The sequence below is a fragment of the Procambarus clarkii genome, chromosome 47, assembly GCF_040958095.1.
Source record: "Procambarus clarkii isolate CNS0578487 chromosome 47, FALCON_Pclarkii_2.0, whole genome shotgun sequence".
NCBI lineage: Eukaryota > Metazoa > Arthropoda > Malacostraca > Decapoda > Cambaridae > Procambarus > Procambarus clarkii.
The window spans coordinates 25,868,134-25,882,568 of record NC_091196.1 but is presented as its reverse complement, the minus strand read 5'-3'; the positions used below and the strand labels follow the sequence as shown (position 1 = coordinate 25,882,568).

The 14,435-nt window shown below is 44.9% G+C and overlaps 1 protein-coding gene across 1 annotated transcript in view; it reads right to left on the bottom strand.

The window, feature by feature from the left end:
* The window catches only part of LOC123748409 (protein Fe65 homolog), a gene marked incomplete in the record, with an annotated part of 258,091 nt that overhangs the window by 152,914 nt on the left and 90,742 nt on the right, over positions 1-14,435 (bottom strand). Inside the window, 1 exon segment of the mRNA XM_069302187.1 lies at positions 4,228-4,389. Coding sequence (XP_069158288.1) covers positions 4,228-4,389 — 162 coding nt within the window.

Sequence of the window (14,435 nt, the reverse complement as noted above, 5' to 3'; positions counted from 1 at the left end):
GCATGGATGGTACACGCACAAGGGGACACAGGTGGAAGCTGAGTACCCAAATGAGCCACAGAGACATTAGAAAGAACTTTTCCAGTGTCAGAGTAGTTAGTAAATGGAATGCACTAGGAAATGATGTGGTGGAGGCTGACTCCATACACAGTTTCAAGTGTAGATATGATAGAGCCCAATAGGTTCAGGAACCTGTACACCTGTTGATTGACGGTTGAGAGGCGGGACCAAAGAGCCAGAGCTCAACCCCCGCAAACACAACTAAGTGAGTACACACACACACACACTCCGCAACTCTGCGGTCCAAATCCGTGCTGGCAATTTAATTAACTGATAATTCGCTTTCCAGCTAACTTGATTACAAACGCGGTTTTTACACACTCCAATATTTGCAGGCAACTTGGAGCCGCACCGCTCTCCGCCGGCGGTGTGTACACACGCACACACACACACACACACACACACACACACACACACACACACACACACACACACACACACACACACACACACACACACACACACACACACACCCACACACACCCACACACACACACACACACACACACACACACACACACACACACACACACACACACACACACACACACACACACACACACACACACACACACCCACACACACACACACACACACACACACACACACACACACACACACACACACACACACACACACACACACACACACACACACACACACACACCCAGCAGCCCTAGAGACTGCTCAACCCACAAGGCCAAGAGGCTCCAAACACCATAGTTGGTGTGGTCGTAACTGCAGCAATGGTGTGGCCCCAATTCTAAGGTTGTGACCAGAGCATCAAGGCCTGGACACTAGCCAACCCCCACACTGCGGCACCCCACCCCAAACAGGGCGGGGGGGGGGGGCGGGGGGAAGATGGGGGGGAGGGGGAACATGAAAGATATTGCGGTCGTATTGAAGATGATTGGAGATTATCTATGCTCACATGCAAACAGATATATATATATATATATTGGCAACATACCCATCACCGAGCACAGTTGCGAGAGACTAGCCGCGAGCCTCTGGCCTCCTTAAGACGAACTGACATTTGCAATTTTGCCGCGTTGAGTGAACACGAGTGAAACATAATTGGCTGCACGTTATCAGGACCCCAGGCCGGGGTCCTGGGGGGTGGGGGGTGGGGGGGGCCAGGTGGTAGGTGGTAGGTAGGGGGGGGGGATATGACCCTGCACTCTGGTGGCGTGGGAGTGCTTATAAGCTCTTGAGTGCCATGGGAGGAGTGCAAGGTGGGGGCGTGGGACGGGGTCGACACATGGGTGTTGACGGTGGGAGGGGGGGGGATAAGTGGTGTTGACAGTGACAGGCAATTAACCCTGTCACCTGTACGTGTAGCTGGCGTCAGTTTGACTGTCATCCACCATGTCTAAGAGCTGTCATCCACCGCGTCTAAGAGCTGCTATCCACCACGTCTAAGAGCTGCTATCCACCACGTCTAAGAGCTGCTATCCACCACGTCTAAGAACTGCTATCCACCACGTCTAAGAGCTGCTATCCACCACGTCTAAGAGCTGCTATCCACCACGTCTAAGACCTGCTATCCACCACGTCTAAGAACTGCTATCCACCACGTCTAAGAACTGCTATCCACCGCGTCTAAGAGCTGCTATCCACCACGTCTAAGAACTGCTATCCACCGCGTCTAAGAGCTGCTATCCACCACGTCTAAGAACTGCTATCCACCGCGTCTAAGAACTGCTATCCACCACGTCTAAGAACTGCTATCCACCACGTCTAAGAACTGCTATCCACCACGTCTAAGAACTGCTATCCACCACGTCTAAGAGCTGCTATCCACCGCGTCTAAGAACTCCCATCCACCACGTATGGCGCGGTGTCTTGGACTTGCGAACTTAAATCAGAATTAAGATCGTTTAAGACTTGAACTGATAGTTTCAGGGGGGCAGGAATGGGCTAGTTTGGACATGGGGTTCGTGTAACCAACTACGACAAGGGGTGGAGCCTCCCACAAGGACCGAACAACAGGCAACAGGCGAACAACAGGCAACAGGTGACCACTGTTTACGTACCAACAGGGGCCGTTATCGTTGTCGCCTTAATCAGTCACATCTACCTCTGAGACACATCTACCTCTGAGTCACGACCTTTTAGTCTCCTAAGTCTTGGAGCTCTCACACCCTGCATGGCTTCCTCTCTCCCTCTCACTCTCCCTCTCTCTCCCCCTCCTTCCCTCCCTCCCTCTCTCCTGCATTCTTATCTTCTCCCTCTCTCTTACTTTCTCCCTCATTCGCGGTCTCTTCCTCACTCATCTTCTCTGCCTTATTCTCATTATTGTACTTTCTCACTACTCTTTTTTTAGAGTCAGCTGGAACTAATCTCGCCATTTTCTAGCTAGTCCATGTTGGCCCTAGTTCCCTAGTGTATGTTGGCCCTTGTACCCTAGTGTATGTTGGCCCTAGTACCCTAGTGTATGTTGGCCCTTGTACCCTAGTGTATGTTGGCCCTTGTACCCTAGTGTATGTTGGCCCTAGTACCCTAGTGTATGTTGGCCCTTGTACCCTAGTGTATGTTGGCCCTAGTACCCTAGTGTATGTTGGCCCTTGTACCCTAGTGTATGTTGGCCCTTGTACCCTAGTGTATGTTGGCCCTTGTACCCTAGTGTATGTTGGCCCTAGTACCCTAGTGTATGTTGGCCCTTGTACCCTAGTGTATGTTGGCCCTTGTACCCTAGTGTATGTTGGCCCTAGTACCCTAGTGTATGTTGGCCCTTGTACCCTAGTGTATGTTGGCCCTAGTACTCTAGTGTATGTTGGCCCTTGTACCCTAGTGTATGTTGGCCCTAGTACCCTAGTGTATGTTGGCCCTTGTACCCTAGTGTATGTTGGCCCTTGTACCCTAGTGTATGTTGGCCCTAGTACCCTAGTGTATGTTGGCCCTTGTACCCTAGTGTATGTTGGCCCTTGTACCCTAGTGTATGTTGGCCCTAGTACCCTAGTGTATGTTGGCCCTTGTACCCTAGTTCATGTTGGCCCTTGTACCCTAGTCTATGTTGGCCCTTGTACCCTAGTCTATGTTGGCACTAGTCCATGTTGGCCCTTGTACCCTAGTGTATGTTGGCCCTTGTACCCTAGTTCATGTTGGCCCTTGTACCCTAGTCTATGTTGGCCCTTGTACCCTAGTCTATGTTTGCACTAGTCCATGTTGGCCCTTGTACCCTAGTCTATGTTGGCCTTTGTACCCTAGTCTATGTTGGCCCTTGTACCCTAGTGTATGTTGGCCCTTGTACCCTAGTGTATGTTGGCCCTTGTACCCTAGTGTATGTTGGCCCTTGTACCCTAGTGTATGTTGGCCTTTGTACCCTAGTGTATGTTGGCCCTTGTACCCTAGTGTATGTTGGCCCTTGTACCCTAGTGTATGTTGGCCTTTGTACCCTAGTCCATGTTGGCCCTTGTACCCTAGTCTATGTTGGCACTAGTCCATGTTGGCCCTTGTACCCTAGTCTATGTTGGCCCTTGTACCCTTGTCTATGTTGGCCTTTGTACCCTAGTGTATGTTGGCCCTTGTACCCTTGTCTATGTTGGCACTTGTCCATGTTGGCACTTATGAGGTAGACTGAAGTGCATGTCGATCTCACACAAGTTATGAGGCAGTTCTCGGAAATATTTGCAAATATAACACAGGATTGTTAGTTTAATTGCTATAGTGCCAGCTCTAATTACCATGGAGGCGGTCACAGTCATTATGGCCCTAGTGGTTGTTAGCGTTGAAGCCGGCAGTTACCGTATACACAGTCGTTAGGCTGATTGGCTTGTTAGCTTCAATGTACAGTCGTACGTAGGAAATGGGTATTGATGCTATGCACATCACACAGTAACGATCGTTAGCACTATAGCGTCACACAGTAACGATCGTTAGCACCAACGACTTAAAAGGGGCCGTTGAAGCCTTGTCTGACTGCTAAACTTGCTCATTAGGTCGTGACGATCGTTAAGTTACACTACAAATGACACCAATTACCCCAAACATGCCTCGTTAATACCATCACCCTAGAGGTTAATCACCCAATAATGAGCTGGTTAGTACCTAACGACACCCAGAGGTTATTAGAAGAGCTCTAGGCCTACGTAACAAGCACACAGCGGGTCGTTAGGTTGTTAGTGGCGGTGGTGGTGGTCGTGGTTCTCTCTCGAGAGAGCTTACCCTCCTCCTCCTCTGTGTCGTCGTCGCAGGAGTCGTCGAAGGGGCGCTCGAAGTCGTTCAGGTGGACCAGAGGCTCAGTCACGGGCGTCTCGTCTCCCCCGTCGCCACTACTACTACTTGAGGCGTCAGACTCGTCCTGGTACCCCGGGGGTCGGTACTCACCTGTGGGACCACACGGGGGAAAGATTAGACACGTTAACAAGGGGGCGGCAGGCTGCAGGTGTTGGAGGAAGATGACAGGTTTTGAAAGGAGGAAGATGACAGGTGTTCAAAGGAGGAAGATGACAGGTGTTCAAAGGAAGGAGATGACAGGTTTTGAAAGGAGGAAGATGACAGGTGTTCAAAGGAGGAAGATGACAGGTGTCGAGAGGAGGAAGATGACAGGTGTTCAAAGGAGGAAGATGACAGGTGTTGAAAGGAGGAAGATGACAGGTGTTGAAAGGAAGGAAGATGACAGGTGTAGTGAAGATGACACATGTTACTGGGGGGGGAAACTGTGTTGTGTGGGGTAAGATATCAGGTATTAATGGGGGGGGCTGCAGATGTTGTAGATAAGATAACAGGTGTTACTGGAGGCTGCTGGTATGATGCCGTAAGATATGATGAGACAAAATATATCGGGAGTCGTCACATTATACAACCAGCGGTTGGAAAGGCGGGGTCCAAGAGCTACAGCTGGTTCCAGCAGGCACAAATACTGGTGAATACATATTAACACATAATTCCAACACTGACACAAAAGGCTCCACATATGTAGAGTAACACCAGCAGCATACAAACATTAGAGCTGTCAAACATTAGAACTATAGCTGTCAAACATTAGAACTAGAGCTGGCAGACATTAGAGCTGTCAAACATCAGAGCTGGCAAACAATAGAGCGAGGTTTAGAAGCCCAAAGCTCTTCTATTTCAAAGCTTCTACACAATCACTTCAAGAGAAATATTCCAATATGCAGCACCGGTCTGGACCCCGCACCTTGAGAAGCATACAAAAAAACTAATTTTGTTAAGATGATTCGTCCCAGAACCAAGCGTGTTAAGCTACGTGGAAAGGTTATATAAACTTGCCCTCATAGCCCTTAGAGGACAGAAGAAACAGAGGAGACATGTTCGCAACATAGAAGATACTGAAGGAAATAAATAAGGTGGAGAGAGAAACAGCCTCTTTAAAGAGAAGGTAGAAAGAGTGGAAACTCGAAACGCAAATTGAGGAAGCCACCTCCGTCCACGTGGAGGAGGAGGACAGATTAGACAAAGAATTCTAACGTCAGAATAGTTCAGTTATAAGAGAAGAGGTAGTAGTAGAAGGGAAGCAGAGGCGGGGTCAGAAGCCAGCCCTCCCCGCCCCGACTGTAGCCAGGGTTTGGTAAGCACCTCACCCTGTTATACACCCACTTCTTTTCAAGTTTGTTCCACTTCACTAACTGCCAAACTTTCTTCATCACATCGATTAGAGTTTGAGTCGTTACTCATAGTTGTTATCTTGCTATTGGTTGGGGGGGGGAGGGAGGTGTGTTGGGGGGTGGTGGGGGTGTGGTGTGGGGGGGGGGGGTGTAGTCGGGGGTTATATTTTAGTACTTACCTGACAGTGACTATAGGACAGAGACGTCTAGCTCTAGCTCTTCATCCCCAGCCTACTGCCCTTGTTGTGTTATAATTGAACTATTCTGAGGTTTGAATTCTTTATCTAATCTGTCCTTAACGTCGTGGCTGGAGGTGGCTTCCACAACTTCTCTGCTGACCTCCCCCCCTCCCCGTACAGGGTACCAGTATTTCCTTACTTTCCTTCGGCTCATTTGTACTTCCTACTTCCAATCATGTCTCCTCGTCCTACTTTACACATTATATCTACCCTTCAGTATCTTGTATGTTGTGATCATATCTCCTCTGTTTCTTATCTCCTCTAGACTTGTGAGGTCCAGTTCCTTTAGCGTGTCCTCATAGCTCAACCCACTTAGCTCTGGCACCAATCTTGTTGCAAACCTTTGTACTTAATACATTTGTATTTTACACTTCCACAAGGTGCGCATTCCATGCAGGTGCTGCATATTCAAGTATTGGTCTGACGTAGGCTGAGAGTGGTGGTGGTGGCGCCATGCACAGAATTAATAACGTCACAAGGATCAGTAATGCCAGCAACTGACGAGCAGTTAAAGAAGAGAGTTGTGAGGGTAATAAGAGTCAGCTGTCAGCTGTCAGCTGTCAGTCACTAGTCAGCTGAGGAGGAGGGCACTGAGGAAGCCAGACCGACTTAATCTCAGCCACCTGCTAAGACCCGGGGCGAGGGGAAGCTGACCTGGGGCTGGTTTGGGGGGTAGAACTAGCCTAAGTGTCCAGTCCACCAGTCCACCAGTCCCCCAGTCCCCCAGTACAAGGGAAGGTCACACACACACACACACACACACACACACACACACACACACACACACACACACACACACACACACACACACACACACACACACACACACACACACACACACACACACACACACACACACACACACACACACACACACCACCCATTACATAACATGAACCCCGCCATCCTCCACCACCAACAGCCAAGTGGAACAGCAGGGATCGACCGACCAGGGAAGCCTCTTGGCGTTTTGTAAGACACGCGATGGATTAACTTGCTCGCCACGCCAGGCATAACATCTCTCCAACACCACGACTACTCTCTCCAACACCACGACTACTCTCTCCAACACCACGACTACTCTCTCCAACACCACGACTACTGTCTCCAACACCACGACTACTCTCTCCAACACCACGACTACTCTCTCCAACACCACGACTACTTTCACCAACACCACGACTACTGTCTCCTACACCACGACTACTGTCTCCAACACCACGACTACTGTCTCCTACACCACGACTACTGTCTCCAACACCACGACTACTCTCTCCAACACCACGACTACTCTCTCCAACACCACGACTACTGTCTCCAACACCACGACTACTTTCACCAACACCACGACTACTGTCTCCAACACCACGACTACTTTCACCAACACCACGACTACTCTCTCCAACACCACGACTACTGTCTCCAACACCACGACTACTGTCTCCAACACCACGACTACTTTCACCAACACCACGACTACTGTCTCCAACACCACGACTACTCTCTCCAACACCACGACTACTCTCTCCAACACCACGACTACTCTCTCCAACACCACGACTACTCTCTCCAACACCACGACTACTCTCTCCAACACCACGACTACTTTCTCATAGCTGTGGTCGGGGCTCTGATCTTCACACAGAGAGTACCTATCAGTACTCTTATCATACCTATAACAGCTAGTACTTCATCAGGGCTATTCAGCATTTCCTTCCCTATGTATCGTTCCAGTATGTTGTTGTTATCTGCCAGTGTAAATATGGGAGCTGGCCCTCCAGTACCTTCCATATTCACATTATGTGTTGCCTCTCTCTCTCGTCTCCTCTCCAGAGAGTAAGAAAAAGGTCCACTACGGGCTCACCATAGCCCGTGCTACTTGCAACTTTTTGTTCCAAGGAGCGAATCTTAAACAACAACAACTCCAGAGAGTACATCTTGAGAGCGTGGAGACAGAGAGCGCCGCTCTCTTCTGCTCTGAAGACCTGAGCATCGCGCAGTACTCAAAGCGAGCCAGTACCAGCATCATTTGCATGGTATTAGCTTTGCAATGGGATCCTGAGGGTGTTCGAAGGTTCTCCTATACTCTATCATTTTCTTGGCTGATCCTATATTCGCTAATCCTGTTATGTTTGAACTTGAAGATAGAAGAGAAAGGAGAGAAGGTAGAGAGGAGACAGAGGAGAGAATGGGGAGGAGGAGAGGCCGGAAGCGTGTGTGTGTGTGTGTGTGTGTGTGTGTGTGTGTGTGTGTGTGTGTGTGTGTGTGTGTGTGTGTGTGTGTGTGTGTGTGTGTGAGTGAGTGTGTGAGTGAGTGTGTGTGTGTGTGTGTGTGTGTGTGTGTGTGTGTGTGTGTGTGTGTGTGTGCGTGCGTGCGTGCGTGCGTGTGTGTGTGTGTGTGTGTGTGTGTGTGTGTGTGTGTGTGTGTGTGTGTGTGTGTGTGTGTGTGAGGGCGGCAGACAGTCGCCAGGCGGCCCATAAGGGTGAGAAATGGTCCACCAGCACGCTCCCCCCCCGCCCCCCCCCCCACCACCACACCCCCCCCCCCTCTTTTATTCCCACATTACAACCCCTTCCTCCACCCCCACAACATCCCCCCACCCCCCCCCCCCACATAACATCACCTATTTATCCCACAGGTTATTAAGAAAAAGAGCTTTTCCCCTAATAACCTGTATACAACAGTTACCCCACAACCTCATTCACCCATACAACCATCCATCACAACCAACAATCCATCCATCCATTACAATCACAACTATCCGTCCATCAAATCCACCAATTAGGTGCTCAATGAACTAGCCACCGCTGACAAGCAATCATACTCAGCCCCCCCCCAACTCATATATATATATATATATATATATATATATATATATATATATATATATATATATATATATATATATATATGAGGACATGAGATACTTCGTCTCCTATAACTCAAATTTTAAATAAAACACTCTAGACAGGAAATCCCCCAGGGAATTCTGGGAAAGGGAAAAGTAGTCCCAAATATCTAAAAATGGCGACAGACAGGAGGTATTAAACCACAGACCCCGGGTTACTGGCGACAAGTATTCCATATATCATGTTAGGGGGGAAAGGTAATCATGTTGATAACAACAGAACAGCTGCAAACTTTGTGACGAGAGGGCGATATAGATTTAGAAAAGGGGAAAGTCATGTCTGACAAACTTGATCGATTTCTCTGCCAAGGTTACTGCAATATGGCAGAAAAAGGAAGGGCGGGCGGGCAGATTTTGGGTGTTATAAGGTACACTAAACTGCCAATCTGTGTATCTATGTATTTACATATGTAGGTTAGCTTAGCATTTTAAAAGCACCGAATCACCTTCTGTGGTTGATTGTTCAATAAACCCTTGAACTATATGTTTAACACTTCTCTCACCCTGTCCATGGAGGACAGAAGAAAATGTATATATGCTGGTTAGCATTGTGAATGTCTGGCCACGTCTGTGGTAGAAAATAATAATAATAATAATAAAAAACTCGTGAAAGGACGAGTACAGGAGGGAGATACAAGCTGGGATAACAGGAATTACAGTAAACTGTGCAAGGGAATACCTGCAGGACAGAAACCAGACAGTCTGAGAGAAGGTTCTCAACTGGAGGAGTGTGACAAGTGGTGTTATCTAGGAACTGTACAATCAGAGGAGGACTGTAGAAAGTTACAGAAATACTTTGGCATAATTCAGGAGTGGACAAACGAGTGGATCCTAGAATTCAATATCAATTCGTGCATGGTAATGGAGATGGGAAAAATGATAAAGTATCTACACCATAAGAGTGAGGCAACTTCAGGAATCTGAAAGAGAAAAATATTAGAGTTGATATCACTGAAATACCAACTCCAGAGGCACACATAAACCGGGTACAATCATCATCATCTGAGACACTGGTAAACATTTGCAAGTTATTTAAAAAACGTAAATCAGGACTCTTTCAAGGCTTTCAACGAAGCGTATGTTAGACCAACACTGGAATATGCAGCAGAAGCAAGGATTTAGCACCTTTTAAAATTCAAAATCAAAATTAAACATCAGAGAGATTTGCAACAAGATTGGTGTTAGAGGTAAGAGGGTTAAGCTAGGAGAATAGGTAAAGGGAGATTTACCCTACAACCTTAGAGAAGAGAAGAAGCAGACATGACCACAACATAAAAGATACTTGTGGGTACATACAAGGCGGACAAGGATAGTCTCTTTATATTGAGAGAAAGTAGGACTCGAGGTCACATGTGAGGGATTGGAAACGCAAATGAGTCGAAGAAATGTTAACAAAATACTTATATCATGGTCAGTAAGTGTATTGTTATACACTTTATTAAGTGTAATGCACTTAATAAAGAAGTTGTAGAAGCCACCTCCATCCACAACTATAAGACCATATTCCTCAAGAAGCAGAACTTATGGATAGTGAAATTATAACACAACAGGTATAATTAGGGTAGCAGACGAGGCATAAATTGACCTTAATTGACCTCAATTAATAGGTAACCACCACCACCACAACAACATCAACAACCACTACCACCACAACCAACCCCCCCCCCCTTCAATAACCCTAAATAATACACCACGCATTATATCCCATTTAATTATATAATTAATTACACAAATTATTCTGTTCAAAATCATTTGTTTGAAAATCACTGAGGCCCGTAAGATTTTATTAATTTTAATAGGTAATGTTCGCATAATTAAATTTTCAATTACTCTTATTAAATTGATAATTAAGAAAGTAATTACGACATTAAATTATGGACGGCGCTAATATCCCGATAATTTGTTGATAATGAAATTTTTTCTAAGTTTAATTTGCAGCATTTTAGTCCTAATTAATTTATTATAAACTATGGAAAAATATATGATAAATATAACAATGTTGCTCTTATTGGGTATTGTATTGGTTTTATTACTGCAGCAGCGACGGTTGTTGATACAGCTGATACAGCTGCTGCTACAACTGATACAGCTGCTGCTACAACTGATACAGCTGCTGCTACAACTGATACACCTGCTGCTACAACTGATACAGCTGTTGCTACAACTGATACAGTTGCTGCTACAACTGATACAGCTGCTGCTACAACTGCTACAACTGATACAGCTGCTGCTACAACTGCTACAGCTGCTGCTACAACTGATACAGCTGCTGCTACAACTGCTACAACTGATACAGCTGCTGCTACAACTGATACAGCTGCTGCTACAACTGATACAGCTGCTGCTACAACTGCTACAACTGATACAGCTGCTGCTACAACTGCTACAACTGATACAGCTGCTGCTACAACTGATACAGCTGCTGCTACAACTGATACAGCTGCTGCTACAACTGATACAGCTGCTGCTACAACTGCTACAACTGATACAGCTGCTGCTACAACTGATGTCGGAAAATCCGACACCATTTAATAATCATACAGATAATAACTGTATTACCAACAAGTTACCCATAGAAAACGTAACTTGTAGAGGAATTACCGTCTATAGAAAACGGGATATCATCACCACATACTATTATAATTCACCAGCTATTCTGCTGGGAATTATTCTTAAATACATTAGTCTTTGGACTTTACCATCATAAAAACATCTTATATAAATTAACTTAATTATCAATATTAAAGTAGAGTAAATGTGACCCTTCTATCACTTTCTGAAATCTGGACAAAGTAGGCCAGGCGTCAGTGGGGAAGGAGGGCAGCCATTGTTGTTTATATAGAGACCAGAGGTTCACACGGGAGCAAATTCGGCTCCTGTTAATTTTACTTGGACGTAGTGTTATGGAAACCAAAGGTACCATTGTCAACACGATGTCTACAATTCAAGTTAAGTCTATCCGAAACCCGTTTATCATTCATTTATGGCCATTAATGTCAGGATATAGGGTGACCCGGTTAGATCACATGGAAGCCTCATACTAAAGGTAATTAAGCCAGGTCTTTAATGTTCCATGTACTGTATAGTGTTTTCTCTGATATAGCTTGTCATATATAGGATTCTGGCTTCACAGCTAGCGCACTTTTGACAGGTCAAGACGAGGATGCAAGATTATGTGCACCAGTTACTGGGTGATAGAAGCTACCTCAAAGAGGATAATTTGGTGTCTACACTCTAGTTATACCTGGTGGACTAACCTGCTGTACTATAAGATAAGGAACCTTTTCAATGTATGTAGTTAATACAGTAGTTTGATTGGCTGCATATATATAAATATAAACCCCCCCTAATGTGTAGAGGATCGATTTGTGAGATTAAGAGATTATTGCAGAAATACAGTCCACTTATCATTATACAAATTGCTATCGAAGTATATAAATTAACGTAAATATAAATTCATATAAATTAAATAAATATAAATCTCACAGGTCGGTTCCCACATTATTTGGTCATCTTCGAACCGGATGACGGATTATTTGATCCTTTGAACCCACATTTGGTCATCTTAGTACCGGATGAACCAGTGAACCAAACCAGTGGATTCATTAAATATACTAGTGCAGTGTTATTTAAACAAAGCCAGTCAAGACAGCGGCGTTGCCTCGTGGGAGCTCAGGAGCCTCCCTCAGCCCAGATCAGCCTTAGTCAGCGGTTTCATGCACACCCACAGAAATTTGGTGGCGTGTTATTTCGTGAAATGACAGCGCTAATATAGAATCCAGCCAAATTAGTGACTGTGTCTTCGCGAGATTGTTCACGGATTTCGTGGTGTTACATTTCGCGAGAGATTATCCACGAATTTTGTGGACTTTATTTCGCGAGGTCACTAATAACATTTAATACTTCTAGATAATATTAGAAGTTTCATAGAGGCTAATTAAGAGGCTATTATCAATAATTGTGTATATTATTTCTCCAAGATAGAGAATTATTTAATATATATTGCACTAGTGATCACAGTATAATATTTACTAATTGCCAACCCACAACAGGGTAGGATATGACTAGTTGAACTATTATTGTTCATCCTAGTCCCATTATTACCATAGTCAGTTGTACTATATTGATCAACCTAACACCATTAATGAATGGTCCAGACCCTATTTTGGGTGTAATTTTTATCAACTCGAATTGAGTTGTATATATAATAATTTACTTATGATCATTACACCTTTGAGTGATTAATTAGTGTCTCTACCATCCTAGGGTGATATAGAAGAGCTAACCTAAAGGTACTTCCAGTGACACTGGTTTATCACTCAAATCATTAGTGTGTATGATTGTATATATATAATGTGTATTAATTTTAAGTGCTAACCTCTAGTAGAGGTAGGATTATTGCCTAGTGAGTTCAGAATTTAACCCTAGGCTACCATTAGTACTTGCTCACAATTTATGAGCCAGTGGTGCCCAATTAACAAGTCACCATGACTAATCCACAGAAAGCAAAGCGTGCTTTAATATCAAGCAAACGCCAACTAACAAGAGATCTCAACCAATATGAACAGTTGTTATATGAGCCTGTAATTAATTATCGTCGGTTGAAAATACCACTGTTACAGATTCAAACCCAATTGCATATATTGAAAGCAAATAGGAAATCTTACCAAAATCAGGTCCACGACGACGACATAGTAGTTGAAGATGTGGAACCATTCCTGTCTGACCTTGCACAATATGAAGAAGAAACTCAAGCCAGGTTGGAACATTTACACAGGATAATTGAATCAGAACAAATAGCAAGTACACCAAATAAAGTAGATAATGTTATGGATGATCTGGATTTTTTTGAGAATAAATGTAAAGCCAGATTAGATCCTTTAATCAACAAGGATAAAGCTTCACCCAGTAAAGCTTCACCCACTACAGCTTCACCCAATATTATACCACCAGAAATTAAGCAGTTCTCAGACAATTTATCCACAGTCTCTGTGGTTTCTGAAAACCCAATACCTGAGGCCACTAAGTTAACATGCCTCCAAACTAGAGGTGAAGCTGAACCAGTAGTAGAATATGTAAATGAAAATAGCGACAGCACTAATTTCCCAGTCCAGCTTCCTAGGAATAATGCTGGCAATGAGAAAACTGTCATACATCTAGTACTACAATTGCTGGATTTACCTCAACCTGATCAGACTGCTGACTCATTACAATCCTTCAGCATGGAGTTTGAGTCACTACTAAGAACATTCAGACTTAAGGTTGATATAACTACTAGTGAATGGATGACCAAAGTAGTCCTTCAACGAAAATTGTCCAGCGATATACTAGATGAATTATATGCACATCAACATAACACCATCCTGACAGTACAGGACATCACTGAAGGTTTACATTCCATCATAAACAAACGACGAGCAAATGAGGAAGTTAAAGCCTCATGCAAGCCTTCAGAAATAGAAAATAAGAGTCAATTAAAGGGTAAAACAACTACCCCAAATAAACATCAGTCAATTACTCAAACATCAATTTGCAGAAAATCTGACAATGCAGCAGCATCCTCCAAGCCTACTGTTACTAGTTCACCCAAACCGGTAACTTCCAAACGTGCAGTAGGCTGGGGGACATGTATGTTCTGCAAAAAGAAACATTCAACAT